The following is a 27,672-nucleotide window of genomic DNA, read 5'->3' as shown; positions in this document are numbered from 1 at the left end:
AAGAATTCTCACAAAAAAAAAAAAAAAAAAAAAAAAAAAAAAAAAAAGTGAATGCAAATGAATCGCCCCAGGGCAGAAACACACAGAGACAAATAAGGCACCATGAGAAAGACCCAGCAGAAACAAGAGATGGCTGAGCAAGACATTCGAACACAGATGACAAGTGAACAACAAAAAGTTGATTAACATGCTTCAGGAAGTGAAGATGTTTAAAGAAACAAAATAAGCAAGAAATTCATCGGAAATGACCAATTTCTGCTTCTGGCCGTGCTGGGGGAAAAGAAAGAAAACAACGGAACTAGATCTACCCTCCAGCCTTAAACAACCAGGAAACCAGACAAAATATGAGCACGAAAATGGGCTTGGGATACTAGGCAAGAACAGCAGAGAAAAGTCATCTCTGAGAGGAGAACGAACATGGGAAGCCTCGCGAACACCCCAGCTCACCGCCCAGACAGGCCACACGACCGAGAAGGACGCCCTGACGGAGCCAGGCAGTCACGCTACTGAGACAGGGAGACGAAATTCAGAATTTGGGGAGGCCAAGGCAGCCACAGTCTGCAGGCAAAATAAAAGAAAAAGGAGAGAGCTGGAGAGAGAGAGAGACAGAGAAAGCATGCATTCCATGTCTGTTCAAGCAGACAGAGCGGGAAGATCTGCTAATATGTGGGGTTTGGGACGGAACCCTCAGAAGGGGCTAATAACAACAACGGCAACAACAACAATAATAATAATGCTAGAGTCCTCTAACGGTGGCTCCAACTAGCCCTCGGCGCTCTGTACCTGCCCTAGCAAAGCAAGCCCCAGAAGGAGTGGACGGAATTCAAATAACTCAGCTGTGGACATTAGTCCCCTGGCTCAAACGGCAAATAGAATAAAAACTAGAAACTAGGTTGACCTCGTGATAGTGAAAACAATTGTCGTTAGAAAAACTTGAGGATACAGACAAAGCAGTTCCTAGTGGGTAATGTACAGCATTAAGGGCTTATATTACAGAGCAAGAAAGAGAGAAAATTAAGCCAAGTAGCCATTTTAAGATGGAGATAAAAATAGAATGGCAAAGCACACCAAAAGAAAGCAGAAGGAAGGAGACAGTGAGGCACAAAAAGGCATAGGAGGGAAGACGGCACGCCATAAAGAACTCAGAGCCCGACGGGGCTGCGGCCATGTGGTATCGGCATGGGGGGAGGGCCCAGAGACAGGCCCCCCCCTGCATTTATGGACACCTGGTATACGACCAAAGGAGCCTTGCAGATCTGTGGGAATTTGACAAATTCGGCAAAATAGTAGGAGCCAGAGTTTGCAAAGAATTCCTGCAAACTGATGAACACGAAGAAAAGCAGCTCCACAGAAAACCGAGCAAAAGATGTGACCAAGAGGACAGGGACAGAGAGCACTGAGCAACAGGCATGAGAAGATACTCAACCGTAAGGAATTAAGATTATTCTGATAGGGCATTACTCTGCTAGGACACCCACTCGACGGCCACACGCTTTTCAGTCAGACAACGCAAGCGTTGATGAGGTTGGGAAGAGTGGGAACCCTCCCCCGGGGACCAGACCATCCTTAGACAGGACCGTTCTAACCTGAGCTGAGACGTGGCCCCATCACAGAGCCGGAGAAGGCCTCGTGAGGGGCAGCCTCAAGTGCAGAGGCGGCAGTGGGGCACAGGCACCAAACTTCGCTTGTTTGTGATTCTGTCCCTTACTGGCTCCACAAGCAGGGCTAAGTCAAGTGTGGCCGCAGAGCTTTCTTCTGGCTTCCACAGGCCCCAGACTGCTGTGACAAAGGACACTTCGAATGAACTTCCTTTGGCCGATTTCCAATGGTGGCCCCATGGGGTTGAGGTGAAGATCAAAAAAGCAATTGCGTTGGCTCCACTGTGGGGTCTTTCAAGTTGTCGGTCTAGTGAGTAAAATCGTCGTATGAGAAATGCCTTTGGGGGTTCTAGGTGGGACAGTCGTGACTGGGGGCCGGTGTCTTCCCGGCCAGCGCCCACCATGTAAGGAATTGAGTCTCAGGACCTTATGCTTGGGAGCCTCTGGCTCGACTCGCCTTCTACTCAAATCTATCCGGCAAGGAGGCTTGGTGGGGCGGGGGGTTCTGCTCCACGTGCTCAAACCTTGAGAGAAGAGATTGAAATGCACTAGACACCGCTTTCTCATGGTGGATTCCCGGGGCTGCCATGGGCTCAGCCACATCTGTTTCCTCTGGATTCTGCAGAGACGCTCCCAGCCCTCTGTCTGGACTCGGGCTGTGGCATGCGGAGAGATGTTTGACCTCCGTCTCTAATGGGTTCCTACATGTTCGCATCTACTCTTTGCTCCCGGGAGGAGTGAGACAGAGGACAGTGGGTTTAACATGGGGATGGCCCGAGACAAAAGTCCAGTCCCCCTGGGTAGTGAATGCAGGGAACATACCCTCAGCGCATCGGGGATGCGGGTTGTGTTCATGAGAACCCAAGGATTACAAGGCTGGCAGGGAGTCGCAGCTCACTGGTACCACGAGGACACACAGCTGAGCTCTGAGGTCACAGTCAAGTTCTGCGCCTGAGCTCCTCATGGGTTGGGGTCTATAGAGGACCCCCAAAGGCCTGATAATGACCCTGAAAGAGACCTGAGAGATGGTGGTCACATTCTCACAGCGGTTCACGGAGCACCAGATGCCTTCCTCTGTGCTACTCCCAACAAGCCAGAACCTTCTCCTCCTTGTCCAGATGGAGCCTGAGCATCCTTAAGTCACAGAGGCAGCCGGGGCAGAGCGCGGCCTGAGCCCAGGTCCGTCTGGTCTAACTCTGTGCCCTGGGGAATGGTGCGGTGAATGGAAGGGCGAGTTTTGAGCCCCAGTACCTGGGTTCTAATCCTGGCTTCCCAGTTACTGTACCTGTGACAGCTGGTGATTTGCTAGGCCTTTCTGTGTCTTGCCATCTTCGTCTCTAGAAAGGGAAGGACAACAGCCCCTACCTCCAGGGTTCATGTGAAGGTGAAATGAGCACATCGGCACCATGTAGATGGGACGTGTGCTCAGCAAATACAGAAAGTGGTGGCTCTGCTGCCCATTGCTGCTGCACAACACCCGTGGCTCCGAGCCCGGTGACACGGTCCTTACATGGGTCCTTGAACAGAAGACTTAATGACGAGATGGTGATTTGGACTCCCTCCAGAAGGCTTTCAGGGGAAAAATCACATCGTTCTTGGCATTTACAAATTATAGGCTCAAATAAATGACTCTGGTGAGGTGAGCCTTTGGCTTTTGGAAAGGTCAAATTGTATGGTTTTTATTTTTTATTCATTTTTTTAAAGATTTATTTACTTGAGAGCGAGCGAGTGAGCAAGCACAGGGGAGGGGCAGAGAGAATCTCAAGCAGGCTCTGTGCTGAGCGCCGACCCCGACGCGGGGCTCGATCTCACAACCATGAGATCACGACTTCAGCCAAAACCGAGACTCAGATGTTCAACGTATTGTACCATCCAGGTGCCCCCAAGTGTATGGTTTTTAAAGATGGCTGTTCTCCTTTTGCAAAGGAAATTGTCAAGAAGAGTCTCATTATTCTAGTAAGAAATTGAGTGGGGAGGTTTGCTTTTTCAGAATTTTTTTTAAAAGATTTTATTTATTGATTTGACAGACAGAGATCACAAGTAGGCAGAGAGGCAGGCAGAGAGAGAGGGGGAAACAGGCTGATGCGGAGCTTGCTCCTAGGGCCCTGGAATCATGACCTGAGCCAAAGGCAGAGGCTTTAACCCACTGAGCCACCCAGGCGCCCTGTGCTTTTTCAGAATTTGATTGTCAAGGGCTCTGGGCTGTGGGTCTGTCCATTCCTTACGGTGATAGAGAGTCAATGAACCAGAAATGGAAAGGGCCCACAGGCACTTTCCTGGGCTTTATATAAGAGGGAATGTCCTCTCAGCCACCATAGGAAGTTGATCCTGACGAACGATAAAGCCCCATCCAGGCTGTGAGGCAGGCCACCAAAAGTTGAAGGCAGACGTCTGATTTACACCTCCTGCTGAAAAAGGAGCGTTCCTCTATAGACTCTACCCAAAACCTCTTAGAAGTAAGTAATGCATCCAATAAAGCTGCAGGATATAAAATAAACCTACAGAAATTGGTTGTATTTCTATACACTGAGAATGAAGTAAGAGAAAGAGAGTTTAAGAAAAAAAATTCCATTTACACCTGCTCCAAAAGAATCAAATACCTTTTGATTGCTACAAAGATCTATACTCTGAAAACGATAAAATACTGATAAAAGAAATTGAAGGTGACACAAATGGAAAGACATTCCATGCTCATGGGTTAGAGGAATCAAAATTATGAACATGTCCAAACTAGCCAAAGCAATTTATAGATTCAGTGCCATCCCTATCAAAATACCAACGGCATTTTTCACCGAACCACAACAAATAATCCTAAAATTTTTATGGACCCACAGAAGATTCTAGGTGAAGCCACCTTGATAAGGAAGACTAAAGCTGGAGGCGTCAGAATCTCAGATTTCAAGCTATACTACAAAGCAGGAGTCATCAAAGCAGTAGGGAACAGGCACAAAAACAGACACACAGATCAGTGGAACAGAACAGACAGCCCAGAAGTCAACCCAGGATTGTAAGTTCAATTAATCTACTACAAAGCTGGCAAGAATATACAACAGGGAAAAGACGGTCTCTTCAACAAATGGTGTTGGGAACACTGGACAGCTATTTGCAAAAGAATGAAACTGGATCACATTCTTACACCGTGCACAAATAAAAACCCAAAATGGATTAAAGACCTAAATGTGCGACCCAAAACCATAAAACTTCTAGAAGAAAACAGAGGCTGTGATCTTTTTTATAACAGCCATAGAAACATTCTTCTAGGTATGTCTCTTCAAGCAAAGAAAACAATAGCAAAAACAAACTGTTGGGACTGTACCAAAATAAAAAGCTTTGCACAGCAAGGGAAACCATCAACAAAATGGAAGACAACCTGCTGAACAGGAGGAGATATTTGCAAATGACATATCCAATGAGGAGTTAATATCCAAAATACATAAAGGACTTAGACAATTCAACATGAAAAAAAAATCCCAATAATGTGATCAAAAATAGGCAGAGGACCAGAACAGACATACAGATGGCCAACAGACATGTGAAAAGATGCTCAACATCACTCATTATCAGGAAATGCATATCAAAACCACAATGAGATGCCACCTTCTTCCTGCCAGAATGGCTAGAATTGAGACAAGAAATCACAAGTGTTGGCAGGGATGCAGAGAAAGGGAAAGCCCCGTGCCCTGTTGGTAGGAATGTGAACTGGACCAGTCACAGTGGAAAATAGTATGGAGGTTCCTGAGAGTTGAGTTGAGAGAGGAAATACCATATATTCCAGTAATTCCACTACTGGGTATCTACCCAAAGGAGAAAAAATTATTTCAGAAAGATACATGTATCCCTATGTTTATGGTGTCATTATTTACAACAGCCAAGATACAGAAGCAGCCCAAGTGTCCACAGATAGATGAATGGATACAGAAGAGGTCGTGTACACATGCAATGGAATATTACTCAGCCATGAAAAGAAAGAAATCTTGCCATTGGCCACAACATGGATGGACCGAGAGAGCATTATGCTACGGGAAAGAAGTCCAACAGAGAAAGATAAATGCCATAGGATTTCATTTATATGTAGAATCTGAAAAGCCAAAGAACCCACAGCAGAAATGGGCTCACAAATAGAACATATTGATGATTGCTGGGGTGGGGGATGGGCAAAACGGGGGCAGGGAGCAGAGATACAGTTATGGAATGAATGAGTCATGGAGATGAAAGGCACAGCATGGGAACACAGTAGATGGCAGTGAAATAGCGTTGTATGGGGACAGACAGTGGCTACACTTGTGGCAAACCCAGCATAACGTACAGACTTGTCGAATCACTATGCTCCACGCCTGAAACTGACGTAATACTGTGCATCGACGACATTTCCATTAAGAAAGGGGGGGAAGGTTCCAATCAGGTTGATTTACTGCAAATTAGTGCAAAAATAAGGAACCTGGAAATTAAAGACTATCAGTATCTTGATGTGCTCATGTGATAGGAGAGATCAGTATGTAAACAAATAATCAAAATATAACATCAGTGCCTATAATGAAATACCTTCAGAATGCCATAGGGGATTTTAGGAGGGAAACAACTTTCCTGGAGCAAAGAGGCAGGAGGAAGGAAAGGAGATCCGACCAGGCTTCAAAAAGGAGACAATATTAGAGGTAAGCCTTGACGAATAAGCAGGAAGGGCTGTAAGGATTTTTAATATTAAAAAATTGATTAATGTAATTTACCATATTAAAGGATTAAAGACAGAAAACCACATGATCATCTCATTAGATGCAGAAATGGATTAGACAAAAATTCAACAACCAATTTTCCAAAATCTCTTGGAAATCCATCAACAGGAGAACCAATACTCTGTGATATCCTCCGACAGCAGAAAAATCATCCGTCAAAGAAAATTAATAAGCTATAGCTCCACACATCAATATGGATGTCAGAAATGAAATATTGGTAGAAAAAAGGAAGTTCGAGAAGAACCAAGGAGACAGTATGATTCCATTTATGTAAAGTTCAAAATCAAACAGAACCAAACAGTATATATTGCGTTGGACGCAAATTTAGGTGGTAAAAGCGTAAGGCAAGTGAGGGGACAATACACACAAAATTCAGCATGGCGGTCACCTCCGGGAAAGGCGGGAGGGCGATGGGGTCCCGGAATAACACACGGACCTTCTAAATATTCTATTTCCTAACCTGGGCGGTGGGCCCCAGGGTGTCTGATTTGTTGGTCTGTAGACTGGGGTGATGTGTTTCTACATCTGTGTGTATGGCAGATTTCACAATGAAAACTTGTAGGAGAAATAGATAGAAAGTCAGTAACTGAAGAAGAAGATCCAGGACTGTATGGAATTACAGCACGTTCTTGGGAACCAGTCACTGGAAGAATGAACGAATGAACGAACAAGGACATGTGTAGGCAGAAAAAGTAGTGTGTACACAGCCTTGAGGACAAGAGACAGCGTGGGGGTTCGGGAGTCTGGAGGCAGTTTCCATGGTTGGAAAGGTGGGTGTGGTCCAAAGGACGAAAAGCTTCATGGACCATAAAAGGGTTTGAACTCTGGGCGCCTGGGTGGCTCAGTCATTAAGCATCTGCCTTCAGCTCAGGTTATGATCCCGGGGTCCTGGGATCAAGCCCCACATCACGTTCCCTGCTCAGCGGGAAGCTGCTTCTCCCTCTCCCACTGTTTGTGTTCCCCCTCTATCTGTCTCTCTGTCAAAGAGGGAAATAAATAAAATCTTAAAAAAAAAAAAAAAAAAAGGTCTGAACTCCACCCTGCAGCTGCCAAGAAGCCACTGTAGGATTTGCAGAAGTGGGTGACATCAGCAGGTGCCTGGAGGGCTGTGACACTGCCTTCGCCAGAGAGCATCCTCAGATGGAAGCAGCATATGGCCCTTGCCCCGAGTGAAGGGTAGTGAACTTTGTTCCCAAAACGGCTGCAAGTGCTCTCTACACTCTCGAAAACACCTATAGAGTTTGGTCCTCAGTGCCGGGGGGGGGGGGGGGGGTCCATGCGCAGAGACCGCCAGGTGCCCAGGGGCGGGAAGCCAGACGCAGTGGGAAGGGCCTGACGCGGGCTTCAAGGGCACACACATGTATAACCCTTGGAAAAAACCAGCACTTTGACACAGAACTTGGAAATGTATGCTTACAAACCCCAAACCGAGAACCACCACGGCCACCCCTCCCCACTACAATTTGTCCCGATATCGCTGCTAGGGAGCCGGATAAGAGAAAATCCAAACAAAAATGAAGAGCCACGCCGGGTGCCCCCCCACAAGAGGGCTGAGTACAGTCAGGTCTCCTAACGTCGACTCTCCTTCCAATTATTAACAGATTTACTCTGACCTCTGATTTTCTCCGGTTCTCTCTTTGGTAGACCCAAATGAAACTCAGCTCTGTGTTAGTTAAAGAATTACTGGTACATTAGACGATCTGATACAACTTAACTGCTCCGCGAATGTAACTATGTGAAAATTGTTCAATTACACATGAGCTAAATTATCACCTCATTTGCATGGACAAAAAAAAAAAAATCTATTAATGCTCGGTTGAGCCTGAACCAGTTGTGAAACAGGTGAGAATTTATGGTCGGATACTCTGATTGAAGCTCCATTAACGTTCAAGACAGTTTCTTAATGAATTAAGCCCCAACTCATTTGTATGCTCTGTCCCTTCTAATGCCTAATTGTGCCTAAATCTGGCCACCCTTGAGCGATCATGAGTGCCCAGGGGCATCTCAGGCACTCTGTGCACTGGCCCCGAACGACCCAGTTTGGCTGTTTTCTTCCAGCAGCAGCACGACTGGAGAGACGATCATTAGTTATCATTAAAGGTAACAATTAGCAGCGGACTCCGAGTCCTGCAGTAGATCATGATTTGTGTCAGGCAGGATTGACATCACTGCGGCCGAGGCCAGCGTGCCACCAGTGGCTCAGGGGTTGGAGGACGGGCTGTGGGACACTTGACAAAGCTGGCGTGTGCGGGAGCGAGAGCGCAGTGTAGACGAGCCCAGGGCTTTCAGAGTCCCCCCCGTCTGCCCATACAGCCTTCGCTCCAGCCCTTCTGATTCCCTCCGCCTTACTCGGGCCCTTCTTCCCCAGTGGGGGGTGAGCACTGAGCGCTCACACGTTATGACATGTGGGACCAGCTAAGTGAGCCTCGGCGTCTCCGCTAGAGCATGACTTGTCCCAGAGGGGAGAGCATCTGTGCTGTTTGCTGCATCCCTGGGGCCCTGCATATTGCAGAGGTCTGATAAATATTTTTGAATGAGGGAAGGAATGCATGGGTAGAAGGACTCACGGATACTCTGCTGAATATATTCCAAACTGTTTCTTACGCACTTGGTAGCCTCTGCCCAGCTGAGAACAGAAGCAGTCCCGGAAAACCGCTAGCCAGGGCCTTCGGGTCAGAATCCACCTTCCTGGGCAGAGCAGAGCTGAGCCCCGTGACGAATGGAGGTCAAGTCTGTGTATCCCTTGGGCTCGGAAGTGTAGGGTGAAATGTGCATCATCAAGCTTCCTCTTGGAAATCTCTTTGGAAGAAAACTCTTCCCTTGGGGGACCCAACACGGTCAAGTTTCATTCCAGTGTTGGGACCCATCATGGTTCCAACGAAAGCAGCGAAAGGACTTGCCTTCTATTTAAGGTGAGGACCATCTCACCTGAAAAGTCTCGGTCTTTAAAGATTTGAATCCCACCCTGGGCAGGGGGATGTTCAGATACAACCGAGGGCACAGCTGTCTCTGACCCCCAATGCCTACTCACCCTCAGGCTCAAGGGACTGGTCGAGGGAAGTTGTAGGCAGAGACGTTCCAGTGCTTAAGCCATTATGTCTTTCTCGGTGCAGAGTCCACAGGGCTGGACTCTCTCAAATCAAGTGTCCATATCTGGCGGCAGTCCTCCCCATATGGTCCTGCCCATTGCCCCCCTCCCTCACAGACTCTCGTTGAATCAACTTAGGAGCTTCCCATTTTAACAAAAGATTAATTACGACCCATTTGGTCTTTCAAAACCGAGGAGGACAGGATGATCCCTCGACGGGCCTGTCAGTGGGAGAAAATGTTACACGCACTCTCACCCACGCTGTCTCTCTGTTACACACACATGTGCATATAATGGAACATTATTTGGCCATCAAAAAGTTATGTCCTGTCACTTGTGACAACATGGCTGCCCTTGAGGGTAGGACGCTACAAGAAAGAGGTCAGAGAAGGACAAATACTGTAGGATCTTAATTACATGTGGAATTTAGAAACCCGAACTCATATCCAGAGGACAGATGGCTGGTTGCCAGAGGAGGGCGAGCAGGGGGTTGGGGGGGATGGGCGAAGGGGACCCACACCAGGGCTCACAGCTCAGCATCGGCTGCCCAGCCCGTGTTGCAGACCAGCTCGTACACACCACGGGCATGTGACCACAGAGTTCCTTGCGAGCGACGCCTGAAGAAACATCCCAAATCCTAGCTGATGGATTGACTGCCTTAACGGCCAGCTGTGGAAACCCCCACAGCTGCTCCTATTAGCCGGTGTCGGAGGCAGCTCGTTATCCCGGGCCCTGACAGCCGCTGTCACTCTCCCCCCCAAGCCCCTCCTTCCTTGCCTTTCTCGTCCCCGGCAAAACTTCGAGACGCAGGCTGGGTGATAACCTCTCCGATTCTGACAGGAATCTTTTCACCCAGAAATGCCTCCACGCACCTTCTAGAAATTTCCACCTCCTAGAAACTAGAGAGAGCCAGAAAGTCTGTCTCGTCGGCTGGCTGTGCCCAGCAGGGGACCTGGTCACCCTGTTCCTGCTGGAGCCCCCCACCCAGTGAGGCAGGTGAGGGGCTGGGGTGGGGGTCCCGGGGGCCCTGCAGCCCGAGACAGCATCGCGGAACACGCAGCTTCGCCCATCAGTGGGCCGGTGGAAAGGCTCTGCACGCTGTTGGGCCGGAGCACAGAAATTAAGAAATCAAGAAAGACAAAATTAAGAAAGACAGAATCCCTATGACACTTCACAGGGATTGCGGCGGCCGGAATACAAGTCCCACTGAGCGCCGTTTAAGGAGGTCAACCCAAGCCCTGTTCTCCAACCTTCTACCTCGGGGCCGGCGTGCGATGCTGAGTGAGGAGGGTTTCACTCAGTCCCACACCCTTAGCTGGTATTTCTTTTCTTTTTTTTTTTTTATTTTTAGTAAAGATTTTATTTATTTATTTGACAGAGAGAGAGGTCACAAGTAGGCAGAGAGGCAGGCAGAGAGAGGGGGGAGGAACTGAGCAGAGAGCCCGATGCGGGGCTCGATCCCAGGACCCTGGAAACACGACCTGAGCCGAAAGCAGAGGCTTAACGACTGAGTCACGCAGGTGCCCCTGGTATTTCTGACTCGGGGTCGATGGCGTGGGTGCCCTTCCCTCCTCCACCCTCCCCCTCCCACTTTGCCCACGAGGCTCCGGGAGTCCGCCTGTCCCCTGCTCCCGCCCTGTGGCCATCCCCGAGACAGGGAGGCGTGGACACCGCCGCCCCTGCCGGGCCCCCCCTTGGAGCTTTGCCTGCACTTCCACCGTCTCAGCACATCGGCTCCTGCCGCCAGCCCTGACTGAGCGTGTCCCCGACACCGAGTGAGGACGCAGCGTGGCACGGGGCGGGGGCAGCGAAGCAGGCTGTCACCCGCCAGCTGCGCGAAGTGGCCAAGCGACTCGGCCCTCCTGCCTCCGGCTTCCCAGCTGCGGCTCGGGCGTGCTCAGTCGGGCCTGTGCGGTGCGGCTGTGCCTGGGCCGAGCGACGCCCGTCGAGCATCTGGAGCGGTTTCCGAGGCACAGTCAGAGGACAGGGACGACGAGCCGTCATCCTCATGCTCCCAGGACGAAACGAGCCGAAGCCAGGGCTCATTCACGCCCCAGACTAACTACCCAGGACGCTGCCGGAGAACCAGAAAACAAGTATTGGAAACGACGCGCTGCTTCTCCCTACGACCCGGCAAGTCCACCTCTCGGAACCTCTGCCCCCTTGGAAAGATTGAAGAAAACATTCCCGCCTTTCTATCCGCCCTTTTATTCGCTTCTTCGCATGGCCCAAGAAAGGTCTGCCCAGCGAGGTTGGGTAGCTCCAGCCCAACGCTGTCTGTCTGTCCGTCTGTCTGTCTGTCTCCCTGCAGCTCACACGTTCTCTCCTGCACGTGAGCCACGGAGCTGTCCCGGCACCCGACCGCCCTGCTGGCCCCATTCTGCCCGTGGGTGGGTCCTGGCGTCTGGTCTGCGGAGGGACAGGGGACCTCCCTGCACCCTGCCAGGATTCAGCAGATAGACTGCCCCAGCTCCCAGCTGTTCTCTTGTAACTATTTGCCGACTGGTTCAGAATCTGCAGGGAACAAGGTTTTGTTCAGAATCTCCGGGACCGAATGCAAAGGAAAGAAACTGTTGGAAGAGCCAAGAGGGAAACCAGGACGTCTCCGTTTCTACCCAGTCCTCCGAGCACACGGCCCGTCATCCCATGGGGGTGAGCCACGGGCGAGGGGGAGCCAAGACAGTGGAGAATGGACGGATGCTTGCACCCGGGGCTTGTGACCCCGCCGATTCCCAGACAGCCTCGTTTCTCCCCAAGTGACCTGTGTGACTCTATTTACTGGGAGTGGTGGCTAAACTCTTAAGAAAATAATATCAATCTCTGGAAATACCCATAATTGAATACGTAGATACCACTGGCCAGGGAAGTAGATGGAGCTAAGAGGGAAGAATAAAAAAAAAAAAAAACCAAGTGGGGGAGGGGTGTCTACATCCTGTTGATTTTTCCGGACCTGCCTTCTCTGCATCCTAACAGTCATTAAAATGTATAAAAATGAGTATTTTTCAAGCAGCAATCTAAGAATTACCATTGCTGTAGTTGCCTGGCAACCCGAGACTTTAGTTATTTTATTTCTAAACAGGGAATGCTATAAACTGGTATCCGGAGTTCGTGCAAATAGTTCTAAATTGATGTTCTTCCTGTAAATCAGGAGGAGATAATATGGCATTAATGTACATTTAAAGGTTGCTAAATATGCGTGTCTGTCTCTCTCGCACGCACACACGCACACACATGCTCACGGGAAGATTCTTACCAAGTTTCTGTTCCGTGCTATCGTCAGTAAACCTGGAGAACTGTTATTCCTTTACATTTTTTCCTGGAAAATACCTATGTAATTTCATACTAGGTGTAAATAATATACATCTGGACAAGACTATCATCTCCTGCATGAACCAGGGAAATAATTTTGCAGATAATACTGATCTACAACGCCCTTCCTGAGTTTCACGGACACTGAGTGGGTCTCCGGTTTGGGGAGAGCAGAGACTATCCAAGTGGCCCCTGGGAGAAAACATTTCTCACGGCAAGGAAAAGGCAGGTCTGCCTTACACAGAGAACCACGTCCCGGAAAGGCCTCCCGAGTTCAGGCCCAGGGCCACGGGTGCCACCCCTGTGTTACACACACACACACACACACACACACACCCCTACTGGCGGTGAGAAGCAGCATGGACGTTCCGGGAAAACTGCCTCGGTTTATAAAAAGTCATTTCTCCACAAGTCATGGACTTGATTTGGAGTTTCCAGGGCTGCTTGCTGGCCTGAACGAGCTGCTCTGATGTGGGAATGTTCTTAATAGGGCCTTGGTTCCCCACCCCACAAGGGCCTGAGGAGGAAAGGTGCTCCCACCCCACACCCTCACGGCGGGCTCCTTACTGCTTCTGTGGAGTAGAAGCCCCTCACCATGGCCCCCGTGATGGGGTTATCGTGAGCTTCAGCCTGCACCCCAACAGCCAGCCTCGGGTTCCCCGGTTGCCGCCAACAGATTTGCCACCGAGAAGGGGAAAGCTGGAGGACACCAGACAGGTCCGCAACCGATGTGAATAAACAAGGAGCGGGTCTTGGTCGGAACCGCGGACCAAACCGTCTAAGCAGGGCATCGAGCATCCCTGCCTTCCCGGGGCTGCACGACAGAGACAGGTCTCAAGCTGCCTTGGGAAGGGAGTCTCAGACATAGCACAAACGAGTCTTGGAATGATCTTCTGTGACCTCTTGCTAAACGGAAACCAAGACATTATACAATGTCTGGTCTTTGGAAACAGAGGACAAGCATCTTGTTGGCAAACAAGCAAACAGGTCTTTTGGCCTGTTAAGGCAATTCTTTCTCCAAATGCAGTAACAGCTGTAAACGAAACTAGACGCTTCAGTATGGAGAGTAGGTTCCCTGAGGATCTGTACCCCATCTAGGACAACATCTAAAAGGGCACCAAAATTCTCTATCGAGAGACTGGGTGATGGTTAGAATGTCCGAGTCCCTGGAAAGACCATAGTCCTGCAGATCGGTCGGGACACGAGAGCACGGAGGGCAGAGCTCAGTTCCCACAGCCAGATCCTTGCAGTAACCCTTCCCGGAGCCGATCCAGGGCTGTGCGGCAGCAATCCTGGGGTCTGGCATGGGAATTTGTTCATGCCTCAGCCTGTTTCTTTTCTCATCTATCAACTGGGAAAAACTCCTATTACGTTGGTGCCCAGGAAGGGGCGGGCGGGGGAGGGGAATGGCAAATCCCTAAAACGAGCAACAGAGGGGAGTCGGATGCTCCGGACCGCCGCAGAGATCCCCAGACAGGACGCGCCCCAGAGCTGGAGAGTCAGGGGTGCGGCCTGCTCGTGCAGAGCTGAGGAGGGGGCAGGGGCCCTGGGCGGTCTCCCGGCCTCCCCTGCAAGCTCCTGTGAACTCCTGTGATTGATCACGCTTGGATCGGCTGGCAAGTCTGTGGCCCGAGCCATGCCCACCCGACGGCTCCAAAGCCAAGATCATCTGCGAAGTCAAAACCACTCGGGGCACCCCTGAGGTGCCCACGGGAGTGCCTGCGATGGGTAATGACTCCACGCCCCATTCTAGCTTGCTCCCAAGGACAAACAGAGAGGATGAAGAAGAAAAATGAGGACAGGTCGCCTCCCCTCCGTGTGCATTTCAGTTAATTTCCCAGAAGCAGACCAGGGATGCCGGCTGCAAGCTCCGAACTGTCCAGGGTGACCGATGAAGGGGGGAGGGGGGTTCTTTGGCTCTGGGAGGGGGGAGGGTAAGGCATGTGGAGTTTGGTTTCCCTGGTGTTTGCTGCACGTGAGAAAGAATGAGAGAAAGCTGCCAGGGCAGGAAACCTCCGCCCTCCCTCCCGGAAAAGACGAGGTCTGACTGGTGAGAGGTGTTTAGTATGCTAACAAAATGCAGCATAATGTGGCTTTAGAGCCTTGACTGAACTGATAAAGGACACCGGAGCCCTCCCGACCTGCGCTAAGGGCCCCATGCTGGGCGCATCCCCAGCAGCTCAGAGATCACCGGGCCTGATGAGGCTGGTGGGGAGGCGGGTTGGCTAAGTGGGCCCCGTGCTGCCAAGGCCTCCAAGCCCTGGAAACTGAGACAGTTTGATCCCGCCACCACTGGGCTTGGGGATCGGAGTAAATCTTTGCCTTCATTTCCCGGACCGTGAAAGGGGAGAGCTTCTAGTTGGATCGGCAGACACCAAAGACGGGCTATGTGCGGAGGCTGAGGGGCGAGCACAGCAAGGGCCTTCCAAGGCTCGGACACGAAGATGGGCACGAGGGACTGAGGGCTGCTGGGCACGTCACTGGTAAACGAGTGTTCTGGGGAGGACAGCCAGGCCTCCATGTTTCCGGGCCCCGAGCAATGGGCAAGATCTCCAGGAGGGTCCTGACCGGGGCTCAAGTCTAGGTCTTGAGCAGATGCTGAGTGTTGGTTAAGTCTGTGCTGACTTCAGACATGCCAACAACGCAGTCATCATCCCACGGAGCTAGCATGGGAAGGAAGAAAGCTGGAGGTGAAGGAGACAGAGGTCTGCAGGGGATGGTGAATGAGGTGTCACACTCGGTCACACTCCGTCAGCCCTCCCCAGGGAGCGGGCGTCTGGTCTTTGGGACTAGCTGATGCCACGTATGTTTCATGTAACTGTCCTCCAACTACTAATAAAAACAATTCTCCAGGTTTCCCTGGATGTTTACAATGAAATGCAACCAGAACCCAAAGGAAGTTACTTTGTCTGCAGTAAGAGTCACGTCACGGGCTTCCTTTCATCCAGCCCCTGCCTCCCAACCACCAGTTCAACAGATATTTACTGATATCCTAAAAGCCTGTCACTCCACAGAAACAACGTGAGAGACCCAGAGGTAAAATATATAATCGGTGACCGAGAACGTGGTATTTTGAAAATTTTTTTTTTTACATCGTGATCTATTCTCACTTTAATAGGCACGTCACCCTTTTTATGGACAGGGAGTGCGACTGATGCCGGCATGCTTTCTTTCTAAGTCTGCAGCCCTGATAGGACCCGTCCAGATCTTTCTTTTTTTCTCTCTTCCCTTCCTTTCTCCCTCGTAACAACACCTTGAGTTTTTTTCAGCTGCAGAAATGATACCGAATAAAACTTTATAAACCTACAACTTGAAATTGTTTCCTCAGAGGAAAGGGTCTTTCCAAGGGCTGGGAAAACCATTTCTAGGTTTATCCCACCAGGTCTCCAAATTTCGGAAGCAGAGACACATGGGATCACACCTGTCACTTAACGTGCTGGAGTCCGCGTGCGAACGGTCCTCGCGGTGAAGGAAGTCACAGCTTGGGCAGAGGGAAGGAGAAGGTGCAGACTTGTCTGAATCTCGCTCATTATAGAACAAATGGCCCCACTCAGCTTTTCCTCCCACGTAGCAGTGACTTAGATTTTGCCTGATTTTACAGATTTTAAAAAAAAAAAAATGGCACCGTGAACCTTGGCTTCATCCTCGCGGCAACCCCACAGGTGTTCTTGCAACGCCGTCGATGCGGATAAGCCCAACCAGAGGATCATTACTCCTCCTTGGCTCCAGTACTCTAAATTTCACAAAAAACCTTCTACCCTCCGACCATTCTGAGTCTCATATCCTTGTGATGCAGAGAAGACACACCGCGGAAGCATCTGTTTACGGCGTGTGACGGTTTGGGGCGCTTGTGAGGGGAACAGCTGAGCCTTGGCAAAGCCCCGAACAAGCAGGGAGCACCCAGCACCATCACCATGTTGTTCAGTGGCAGAGCTGAGTCGGTGGTGGTGGTGAGGGGTGGCCCTGGGCTAGGTGAGCACGGATGACATAGCCAGGCATTGGCCATTCCAGACACAGGAGCAGCTCTAAATTCATCCTCTAGGAGCATAATGGAAAGAAAGAAGGGATCTTGGGGGTAAACATCTGCATGGGGATGGTGGGTGGCGGTGGCAAGTTTTAGGAGCTCTCCTACATAGGGTTGCCATATAACATACAGGATTCCTAAATGTTCATGCAATACTGGGGGCATACTTCCCATTCAAAAAATTATTTGCTGCTTCTCTGAAATCCAAATATTCCTGGGTATCCTGTATTTTTATTGGTTAAATAGGACAGCCCGACTCTTAATGGAAGGGTAGTTTGATCCTCCCGCCTTTGTTGTCATGCCCGTGAAGGGTCTATGTGATGGTGGCAATGACCTACCAGTGGCAACTGTGATTGGAGACCCCAACCGAGATAACTTCCTAGTCTCCCTGACTTTAGCAGCTGAAGTCAGGACTGGGACAAATGGAAGGATTTTCACAACTTTTGACTTCGGAAGAGCATGGGATACACAATCGTTAGCAGAGGCTGGTTCAGGCAAAGAGCTAACAGTGCAGTCCAGACGGTCCCTCCATCGCGTGCATCTTTCCCGAGATGTCACTGGCCCGAGAGTCTCGTGCCCAGCCCCGGCACGGTGTTACCCCAGCCCATACGTCCAGTGGAGGGATCACTTACTTGTAGGGGATGTGTTTGCTGCCGTTGACAAGAGCCAGGATGACGTTGCCCAGGGCAGACAGTGAGAGGCATAGCCCTGAGCCTCCTTCCCGGTTTTTGCTAAGAGCTTTCACACAGCTGCCGAGGTCGATGAGGTGTAGACGGCTGCGGCCTCCAGACACTGGGACAGAGAAGACAAGAGAGGTGGTTAGGTTCTGGCAAACGCTCATCTGTCCTTCGGGGAGCTCCTTAGGAAGCTGGAGGGAAAACTAGAAGGGAAGGAAAATGATGACATTCGTGACTTAGTAGGAAATCCCGACAAAATCATGATCGGTTGCGAACAGTGTGGTCCTCTTGAATTCTGTCTGCCACACATCACCGACCTAAAACCTCCTGACGTTCATCCTATAAACGAATGAGTAATTCCCGTAGGTTGAATTGGAGGAGACCTCAGAGAAGGTAAATATCCCATGAACGGGAGAAGGTTTGCACCCACGTGTTCTTTGGAGAGTAGAATTCTGAAACTGACTGAGTTGCATCTGAAGAGTACGGGGGTGGTTATGTGTTTTGGTTGAGGGTCACAGAGCCCCTGATGGAGAGCTCAGCCAGCAATCGGGTTGATACCCCAAGGTAAAAATCAGGAAGAAGTAATAACCAGGTGCAGAGACCAGGAAAGACCCAAGTATTTGCCGAGTATCTACCAACTGTCGGGCACTGCAGAAGCACCAGTCGCGTTCAGTTCCGCAGTAAAGCCGTGAGCCGAATGTCCCTTGTTCTTTGTAGAAATATAGACAAGAAAGCAGAAGTGAAGAAAAGTGAAGCCACTTGCTCACAAGGACTTCTGCTTCTGGTTTAGATGACATCACACGGATGAAATCAATGGTCTAACCTAAAAACAAAACGTATAAAACGGCTGTTTCTAAGACACTAGACATCAGGCAGTGAAGGGCCAGGAAACAGACAAGGGGAGCACTGCCTGTGCCCAGCTCACTGCCAGGGATGGGGAGCTGCCGGCGGATGCAGTGGACTACCAGAATGGAGGAGACAGACTGGAGACAGTCCAGGGAGACCAAGGTGGCAGCAGCTGGCAGGACAGAGTACTGGAGAGAAGAGAACGTGGGATTTGCAGAGAGCCCCTCAAGTATTCAACAGAGTCCTGGTCAGGACAGGCATGCGAGGGACCACACAGCTGGGGAGTTAGCCACCCAGGAAGATTAGAGGTAACAGCGCACAGCACTCACGCAAGGCCAGGAATAATGCCTGTTTCCAACAGCCATACTAGAAAACTCAAACTTCACCAGGCATGGGGTAGGGGACCCAGAAGGGTCTCGCTTCTGTAGCCGGGAATGCTTTGCCCAAGATGAGCATAGATCAGGTCCCACTTACCAAATCTTAAAAGCAAGACCAGAAATGATTGAACTGTTTAGAAATAACTATAACCCAAAACAATGCTTAAGAATATTTATAAGACACAGAGCACCTGGGTGGCTCAGTCGTTAAGCATCTGCCTTCCGCTCAGGTCATGATCCCAGGGTCCTGGGCTCGAGCCCTGCGTTGGGCTCCCTTTTGGGCAGGAAGCCTGCTTCTCCCTCACCCACTCCCCCTGCATGTGTTCCCTCTCTTGCTGTGCCTCTCTGTCAAATAAATATTTTAAAAAATATATATTTATAAAATACAAAGATGTCCAGCATCCATCAAGAAGGCATGCAAAGAAGAAAATGAGACTCATAATGAAAAGATAACTGAAGCCAAACAGAACTGACTGATATTATTAGATAGTGATGGTGAAGGACATTAAAATGGCTAAGGCCATATTGCAGGGGTGCCTGGGAGGCTACTTGGTTAAGTGTCTGCCTCTTGACTTTGGCTCAAGTTACAATCTCAGAGTCGTGAGATCAAGCCCTGCATCAGACTCCACTGCTTGGGATTCTCTCTCTCTTCCTCTCTCTCAAAACAAAAGCAAAAAGGTGAAAACCCAGCTATGGCAATATTTCAAATGTTTAAAGACTTAAGTAGAGACATGGGATAATTAAAAAAGACAAACTGCTTCTGTAACAAAAGGAAAGCTAGAGCTAAAAAATATACTGTATCAATGGCAGATCCCACCTCACAGCAGGGAAGCCTTGTAAATTTCAAGACAAAGTCACTGAAACTGTCCAAAATGAAGCAGAAAATTTAAAAATAAAAACACAAACAGAGGGGTGCCTGGGGGGCTCAGTGGGTTATGCCTCTACCTTCGGCTCAGGTCATGATCCCAGGGTCCTGGGTCTGAGCCCTGAGTCTGGCTCTCTGCTCAGCGGGGAGCCTGCTTTCCCCCCTTTCTCTCTGCCTGCCTCTCTGCCTACTTGTGATCTCTGTCAAATAAATAAATAAAATCTTAAAAAAAAAAAAAGACACAACCAAGACTTTCTCAATCTTGATAAAAAACTACAAACCCACAGATCTACGATGAGCCTCAAGCCCAAGAAATGTGAAGCAAACTATGCTAAGGCTCATCAAACTGCTTAACACCAGGGATAATGAGGAAAACCTTAAAAGCAACCAGAGGAGGAAAACGGGTCCCATAGAAAGGGCCAAAGAAAAGGAGGATGGCAGGTTTCTTGTTGGAACTGATACAAGTGAAAAGATTGTGAAGCAACATTTCTAAATGTCAACCTAGAATAATAAATCCAACACAAGTATCATTCTCAGGCAAAGGGAAAGAAAGACTCTTTCAGACTAAAAGAGCTGAAAGGATTCACCAAAGCCAACCCACAGAGGATATACACAAAGGAACAAGGAAGGAGGAGCTCTAGAAAGGATAACTGCGCCAATAAATGCTTGCCCCCCTGCCCCCCCGCCTAGTATTTAAACCTCTTTGAAAGATAACCAGCTGCTAAAGCGAAACTAAGGCCATTGTCCTGTATGGATTCTAATATGCAAAATTCAGAAGTTCAAGGACAATAGCATGAAGATTAGAAGGGAGGGAATGGAGGCACTGCACTGTAGGGCTCTTACTCCATTCATGAAGTCCTAGAACATCACTTGACAGCAGACTGTAAGAACAACTTTAAAAAAAATAAGATTTTATTTATTCATTTGAAAGAGTGAGAAATAGAGAGAGCACAAGCATGGGGAGAAGCAGAGAGAGGGGGAAGCAGATTCCCACTGAGTGGGGAGCCCAATGTGGGGCTCGATCCTGGGACCCCGAGATCATGACCTGAGCCAAAGACAGAGGCTTAACAACTGAGGTGCCCCCAGACTGTAATAATTTAAAGGTTCATACCATAAACCCTAAAGAGATCAGTAAAGAGTGAAGAGTTGCAGCTAGGAAGCCAACAAAGGATCTAAAGTGAAATTCTTAAAAATATTCAGTAAATCCAAAAAAAGCAGATTTAAAAAAAAAAAAAAAGCAAAGGAAAAGAAAGAACAGGTAAGTTGAATAGAAATCCTAGTGAAAAACAAGAATTTGGACCAAATCATGTCAATAATTACATGAAATGTAAATAGTCTGAACATTCTTATTTGAAAGGTAGAAATTGTCAGACCGCACAAAAGAGCGAGCCCTTGCCATAGGCTGCCTATGAGAAACGCACTTCAAATATAAAGAAACAATCCATTAGAAGTGTAAGAGTGGGAAAGCCTGGACCATGCAAACAGTGCCCGTAAGAGAGCTGAAATGGTTATATCAATATTAAACAAAAGAAACTGAAGACAAAAAGTGTGAATAGAAGCAAATAGGAACATTTCATAAAGGTGATGATTGATTAGAGGTCCTAACAATCAAAAATATTTATGCATCTAGTAACAGACATTCAAATACTTGAAGCAAAACCTCATTGAACTCCAAGAATAAGCGAGTCTGTAATTACAGTTGTAGGTTTCAAATAACACTTTCTCCAGAATTGATAAAATGTGTAGACAGAAAACCAGTAAAGATGTTGAAGATTTGGAAAACACGGTCAACCAACTTGACATTTATAGAACACTCAACCCAACAACAGCAAAATACACATTCCTTTGAAATTCACACAAAACATTTCCCAAGGCAGACCATATTCTGGTGATAAACCAAGTCTAAGTAAATCTTGAAGGATTCACATCAACGTATGTTCTCTGCCACGACGGAATTCAATCAGAAGTTGGCATGGAAAGATATCTGGACAATTCTCAAATATTTTCAAACTCAAGAGGACTGTTCCAAATAACCTATGGTCATAGCCAGGATTTCCTTGATACCAAAAATAGACAAAGACATTACAAGGACAGAAAACCAAAGACCAATATCCTTCATGAACATGGCTACAAAATTGCTAAACAGAGAACCACATTAGGAAACTATCTAGGAGCATATAAGGAAGACTTTACACCGTGAGTAAGTGGGATTTATCCCAGAAATGCAAGTTTGCCTCAGTAGATGCAGACAAAACGTTTAACAGAAGTCAACATCTATTCCTGATTAAAATTCTCAGCAAAATACTGCTCAGAGGGCAGTATCCTCAGGTTGATAGGAGTTTCTGAAAAATCTACTGCTAACATCACACTTAAGGGTAAAAGATCAAATGCCTTCTAAGATCAGGAATGAGACAAGAATGTCCACTTGTACCATTTCTATTCAATGTTGTGTTGGGGTTGTAGCCAGCACAGGAAGTCAAGAAAATAGAAAAGGTACCCAGATTGATAAGCAAAGAGTCCAATAGTCTTTGTGGACTAACACGGTCATCGGCATAGAAAATCAAACAGAATCCACACAAAAAAGCAACTAGGATGAATAAAGAGAGCTTAGCAAGGTTGCGAGATACAAGACCAATGGATAAAAATGAGCCGCATTTTTAAAAAAGATTTTTTTATTTATTTGACAGACAAAGATCACAAGTAGGCAGAGCAGCAGGCAGAGAGAGAGAGGGGGAAGCAGGCTCCCCGCTGAGCAGAGAGCCCGATGCGGGGCTCGATCCCAGGACCCTGGGATCATGACCTGGGATAAGGGCAGAGGCTTAACCCACTGAGCCACCCAGGCGCCCCCGCATTTTTTTTTTTTTTTAAACAGGCTCCATGCCTGAAAGGCGGGGCTTGAATTCACACCCCAGGATCGAGAGTCACACGCTCTACTAACTGAGCCAGCCAGGCTCCCCTGTATTTCTAGTATTTACAAACAACTAGAGATTGAAATTTTAAAATACCATTTGCAGAAGTGCCCCTAGCCCTGCTTGTGCTAATAAAATCTTTCAAAAGAATTAAAATACCATTTATAATAGGATGAAAATACAAAATACTTCAGTGTAAATTGCACAGAAGCCAGATCTATACACAGAGAACGACAGAGTATTGCTGAGAGATGTTCACTGAGACCTAAAAACTGGAGACAGACACTGCGTTTGTGAGTCAGAAGACTCAGCATCGTTGAGATGTGAGTTCTGACCAAATGGACCTACAGATTCAGCGTAATCTCTGTTAAAATCCCAGCATTTTTTTTTTGTAGAAAATAATGCTGCACTGTCCATTTAGAAGCCAACTTTAGAATTTATATGGAGATGCAAAGGACCTAGAATAGTCAAAACCACCTTTAAAAATAAAGACAGAACTGGAAGGCTAGTAGTACAGTATCCGATTTCAAGGGCTGTTATAAAGCCACCAGAACCCAGGACAGTGTGGTCTTGGTGTAAAGCTAGATGTAGAGATTAATGGAGAAGTGTAGAGAGTCCCAAAACAGAGCCACACAAATATGAACGAGGAATTTTTAACAAAGGTAATTTAGTAGAGAGAGAATAGTTTTCATAACAAATGGTACTGGAGCCGTTACACAGAGCTCAGGGCTGCGAGGCTGAGCCCCACACTGGGCTCCACACTCAGTGTGGGGTCTGCTCGAGATGCTCTCCCCCTCTCCCTGTGCCCCTCCCCCACTCACATACACACTCTCTCTCCAATTTTATATATATATATATATAAGCTGCAAGTGTTTTCCCATTATGTTAGCAGGTTTTTCAGAAACATTTTTATCAGACTGAAGAACTTGTCTTCTATACACACACACACACACACACGCAAAAAAAAAAACCCTTTAATCCATACATTGCACAGTTTACAAAAAAAAAATGAATCAAAGACCTAAATATAAAACCTGAAATTATAAAACTTCTAGAAGAAAGCATAGCTTGAAACCTTTCTGATCTTGGGTTGGGCAAAGATTGCTTAGCTATGAAGCCAAAAACGTGATTTATAAGAGAACACACAGAAAAGCTGGACGTCGTGAAAACTATTTCTGCTCTTTGAAATACATGGTTAAGAGAATAAAAAAGCATGCCACAGCCTGGGAGAAAATGTTTGCAAAACATCTACCTGCTAAAGGACTTTTATCCAGAGCATATAAAAAACTCTTGAAGCTTAATTATAAGACAAAAACAATTTTAAAAAGGTCAAAAGTCACGTTGGCCAAGAAATCTGGAGGGCGAGGGCTCTGTCCTTTATCTCGACTGTATGGACGTGTTCAGGGGCTTATACACAGACCGCAAAGCCAAATATGTGGGTTGCTCTATCTCAAGTGTATCTTGTTAAAGCTATTTTGTTTCTTTAAATTAGGATTTTATTTGTTTGAGAAAGAGCACGAGAGAGTGCAGGAAGGAGGGGCAGAGGGAGAGGGAGAAGCAGGCTCCCTGCTGAGTAGGGGACCCCCGCTCCCCGACGCCAGCGGGGCTCAATCCCAGGACCCTGAGATCATGACCTGAGCGGAAGGCAGGTGCTTAACACACTGAGTACCCCTGCTTTGTTCGCAACCAGGAAACCTGTCGTGACTGTCCTGTTGGAGGGCAACTGGGCTTCACCCTTTCAAGACTGATGCCCCCCACCCATCCTGTGCAATGTGGCCTTAGGCAGTTCCCGAGAGGGCGGGGACACTGGGCTCTCCTTCTGCCCGGGCACCACTCTCCGAGGGGAGTGACCTCCTTCCCTGCACACAACCCCAGCTTCTAGATCGGCTCCCCACCGCCCCACTCCCCAGGCAGCAGCAGACCCTGGCTCCTCAGACCCCTGGATTCCCACCTCCCAGGGTGGCGCAAGTCCTCCTGCTTCTGGGACAGCTACTGTTCCCTCTGCTTCCCCTGCTCTGCATGGAAGGCAAGCAGCAAAGGTAGACACACAAGTTTCCAGAAGTTGTTGCAGGAACTGTGACTTTTGGGGCAAGGCAGAAAAGGGGTTGGGGTGGGAAAGTAGAGGCAGGGGGTGTGATGGGCCCGGGGCTGGGTCCTGGGGACCTAGGATGAGCCTGTGGCCAGTCCCTGGGTGTCCACAGATCTGTGGGCAGAGCCCACAGAAGCGCGGATGCGGGAGGGCGAGTCTGCGCACATCACAGGATGGAAACATTTGGGAACGACTGTCTTAACCCTCACTTTGCTCTACTGAGTCCTCAACGTCCACATCTAGGAGAAAGGGTGAGGCGTGTTTAGGGAAAGCCCGGCATTTCCATCCATAGGGGCCCAGTGACTCGGATACGTCCACGGCCAAGAACTGTTCACATCAAGGATGCTACGTTTTCTCCCCCTTCCCCTCTCCCCAGGAAAAACCCTCACGAGGGAAGAAACAACACGAACTTTTTTTTTTTTTTTTTTTAAAGATTCTACTTATTTACTCGACAGAGAGATATCACAAGCAGATGGAGAGGCAGGCAGAGAGGGAGACAGAGGGAAGAGGGAAGCAGGCTCCCTGCTGAGCAGAGAGCCCGATGCGGGACTCGATCCCAGGACCCCGAGATCATGACCTGAGCCGAAGGCAGCGGCTTAACCCACTGAGCCACCCAGGAACCCAACTCGGAACTTCTTTATCCCATTCCGTATTATGCAAGATCAGGTCACGGCAGCACGCTAGGGAAATGGTTATTTTTAAAGCAAAATATCATCTGTTTTGCAACCTAATTACCTAGAGAGGAGCAGCTCAGATCTCCCACCTGGGCTGCAGATTAAAGGGCAAAGACAGGGACTGGCTGGGACTTTGAGACTCTAATAGGTCATTTGATGTAATGGAATAAAATGCACAACGTACACGGAGTAAAACAGAAGACAGAGAACAAAAGCACAGTTTAGCCCAGCCGAAGAGCGTTATGAAACACCTATAATTAGGGCTGCGTGACTCAGAACGGGAGTCCCAGCCAGCCCGTGGAAAATCGAGTCTGTCCGTCCAACCCACTCAAGTTCAAGCAGCCACGGAGTCCTGGATTCCACGCCTGGGGTGAGTGAGTGCGCCCCGGCCACGTGCTACCAGCAAGGACGTGTGTCACTCCGGATGGCTGGCGAGAAAGTTCTGTCATCGAGAGTCCGAGATTTCCGGGGTCGCAGCGCGGGGTGGACGGATCCCAGTGGCCTTCCGCCCCCCTTTGCTCGCGCTCTCCTGGGTATATGGCAAGTCTGGAGCTCGGCCAGACCCTCCCCACAGGCAGCAATCCTGATCTCCCCCCACTCCTGGGCCACCCCCCTAACTCCCGCTGGCCGAGGGCCTGGGATGTGCCGGGACACGCTTGTCTCCTGATGGCACTTAATTCCTGCAACCATCCTGCAATGCGGCATCGGTTCCGTGGGGCAGACCAGGAAAACGAGGTTCACGGGGGTCAAATAAATCGCCCCCCCCCAATACATGAAAAAATAAATGGCCCAACATCTCCTGGAAAATTATCGCGGAAGCTAAGACGAAAAGCCACGGGTAACTGTAAAGGGAGCAGAAGCGCCTTTAACTCACCTTCTCGCAGCTTCGCGGTTCCCAAACTTGGCTGCGCGCTGGAATCACCTTGGGAGCTAAGTAAACACAGGTGTCTGGCTCCTGCACCTAGGCTTTCCAATTTAACCGGCCCGGAGTGCGCCACGAGCCCTGGGATTCACTGGAAAGTTCCCCAGGTGACTCTTGGTTGCGGCCAAATTTGGGAATAGCTGCCTTGCCGCGTGGCCCTCACCTGTGAGCTCTGTGGATGGATGGGATCTGCGTGGCCCGGGCTGGCTGTTTTCCCATTTGTCTGCGCTCCCTTGCTCCCCGCAGGTGAGCTGTGTACTTAATGGGTCAGCGGGGCTCCCTCCTAAACCCAGGGATGCTGCTTGTCATCACGGAAAAAACAGAAGCAAATCTTATGCAAACCAGTAAGATACAATCGTGTAAAGAGAGCTAGTGTTTCTTTAAGAGCTAAACTCAAGGCTTTGGAAAGACGAGATAAAAATGAGTTCTTCAGAAAGAGATGCTGAGGGGCCCCTGGGTGGCTCAGTTAGGCAAGCGTCAGCCTTCGGCTCAGGTCAGCCTTCGGCAGGGTCCTGGGATCGAGCCCCGTGTCAGGCTCCCTGCTCAGCAGGGAGTCTGCTTCTCCCTCTCCCTCTGCCCACCCCCCGACCCCACTCATGTTCCCTCTTTCAAATCAATAAAGAAAATATTTTAAAAATATTTTAAAAATAAATAAATAAAATAAAAATAAAAGAGATGCTGAATTTGGTGGAAACGAGAAATTATAAAGTGGGGAAAAAAATGGAAGAAACGTCTTTGAGTTCTCAAATCACTTAGAAGAAATTTAAAGCAAGAACCAGACTATTAATATGAGTGTGGTTTATAAAAGCAGAACTTTAGGTTGCAAAGTCATTTCGAAGAGAAAAACCCATATCAGAGGATGAATAAATAAATAAATACCCATTTGTGTGTGTGTTTTGAAATATTACTGAAATAAATATTCATGAGATGAAACGTTCATGGCGTGAATGTACCATTTTTCAGGATCCTCCCTTCGGACTAACTTTCTCAATTAACCATCTCCTGCTTGTGCTGCACAGAGGACCTCTCTGAACTCACACCACCTGCTGATATGAAAGGTAACCGGATGGTCTTTCTCTTTCAGAAATGTCGCTGAACGAGGTAACAGAGAAGCACTGATGTTTTGAAAACACAGAACATGTTCCGTTTGATTTCAACATTGTGGACAGTCTCCTGGAAGACCCGTTCATGAGGAGAAGCGCTTGACCATTCGGGCCCTCGGGCTCTTTCCCAAGGCTGGAATTCCCACAGGGGCTCTCAGCCTTCACACATGAGCTTGGCAAAGCAGGGGAAGGCTCCAGAACCATTGGAGAGTCGGCCCCACGAAGACTCCAAAAACTCCCTAAACCAGGGAAATATTTCAAGTGTAACCAAAGGCTATGTGTGAAACAGCAAATTTTCTCTCCTGGTTGGACCTGTTTAAAACATTTTTGTCTGCCTCTTTATATATGTGTGTATGTCTGTACACGTGTGCATGTAAAATACACACACGTGTAAGATTCAGGTGCATGCACACACGTGGCAAGCTCTTCCCGAGAGACCCGTCTGAAACCCACCATCTCAG

At 48.6% G+C, this 27,672-nt stretch overlaps 1 protein-coding gene across 2 annotated transcripts in view; it reads right to left on the bottom strand.

Moving 5' to 3' along the window:
- The window catches only part of KIF26B (kinesin family member 26B), a 411,889-nt gene that overhangs the window by 33,936 nt on the left and 350,281 nt on the right, over positions 1–27,672 (bottom strand). For both annotated transcript variants that reach the window (XM_059144968.1, XM_059144969.1), the window contains one exon: positions 17,382–17,541. In XM_059144968.1, coding sequence (XP_059000951.1) covers positions 17,382–17,541 — 160 coding nt within the window. The remainder of the gene's footprint in view (positions 1–17,381; positions 17,542–27,672) is intronic.

The sequence above is a fragment of the Mustela lutreola genome, chromosome 14 (genome assembly GCF_030435805.1).
Source record: "Mustela lutreola isolate mMusLut2 chromosome 14, mMusLut2.pri, whole genome shotgun sequence".
Lineage (NCBI taxonomy): Eukaryota > Metazoa > Chordata > Mammalia > Carnivora > Mustelidae > Mustela > Mustela lutreola.
Note: the sequence above shows the minus strand (reverse complement) of the source record. Positions and strands in the feature narration are given on the sequence as shown.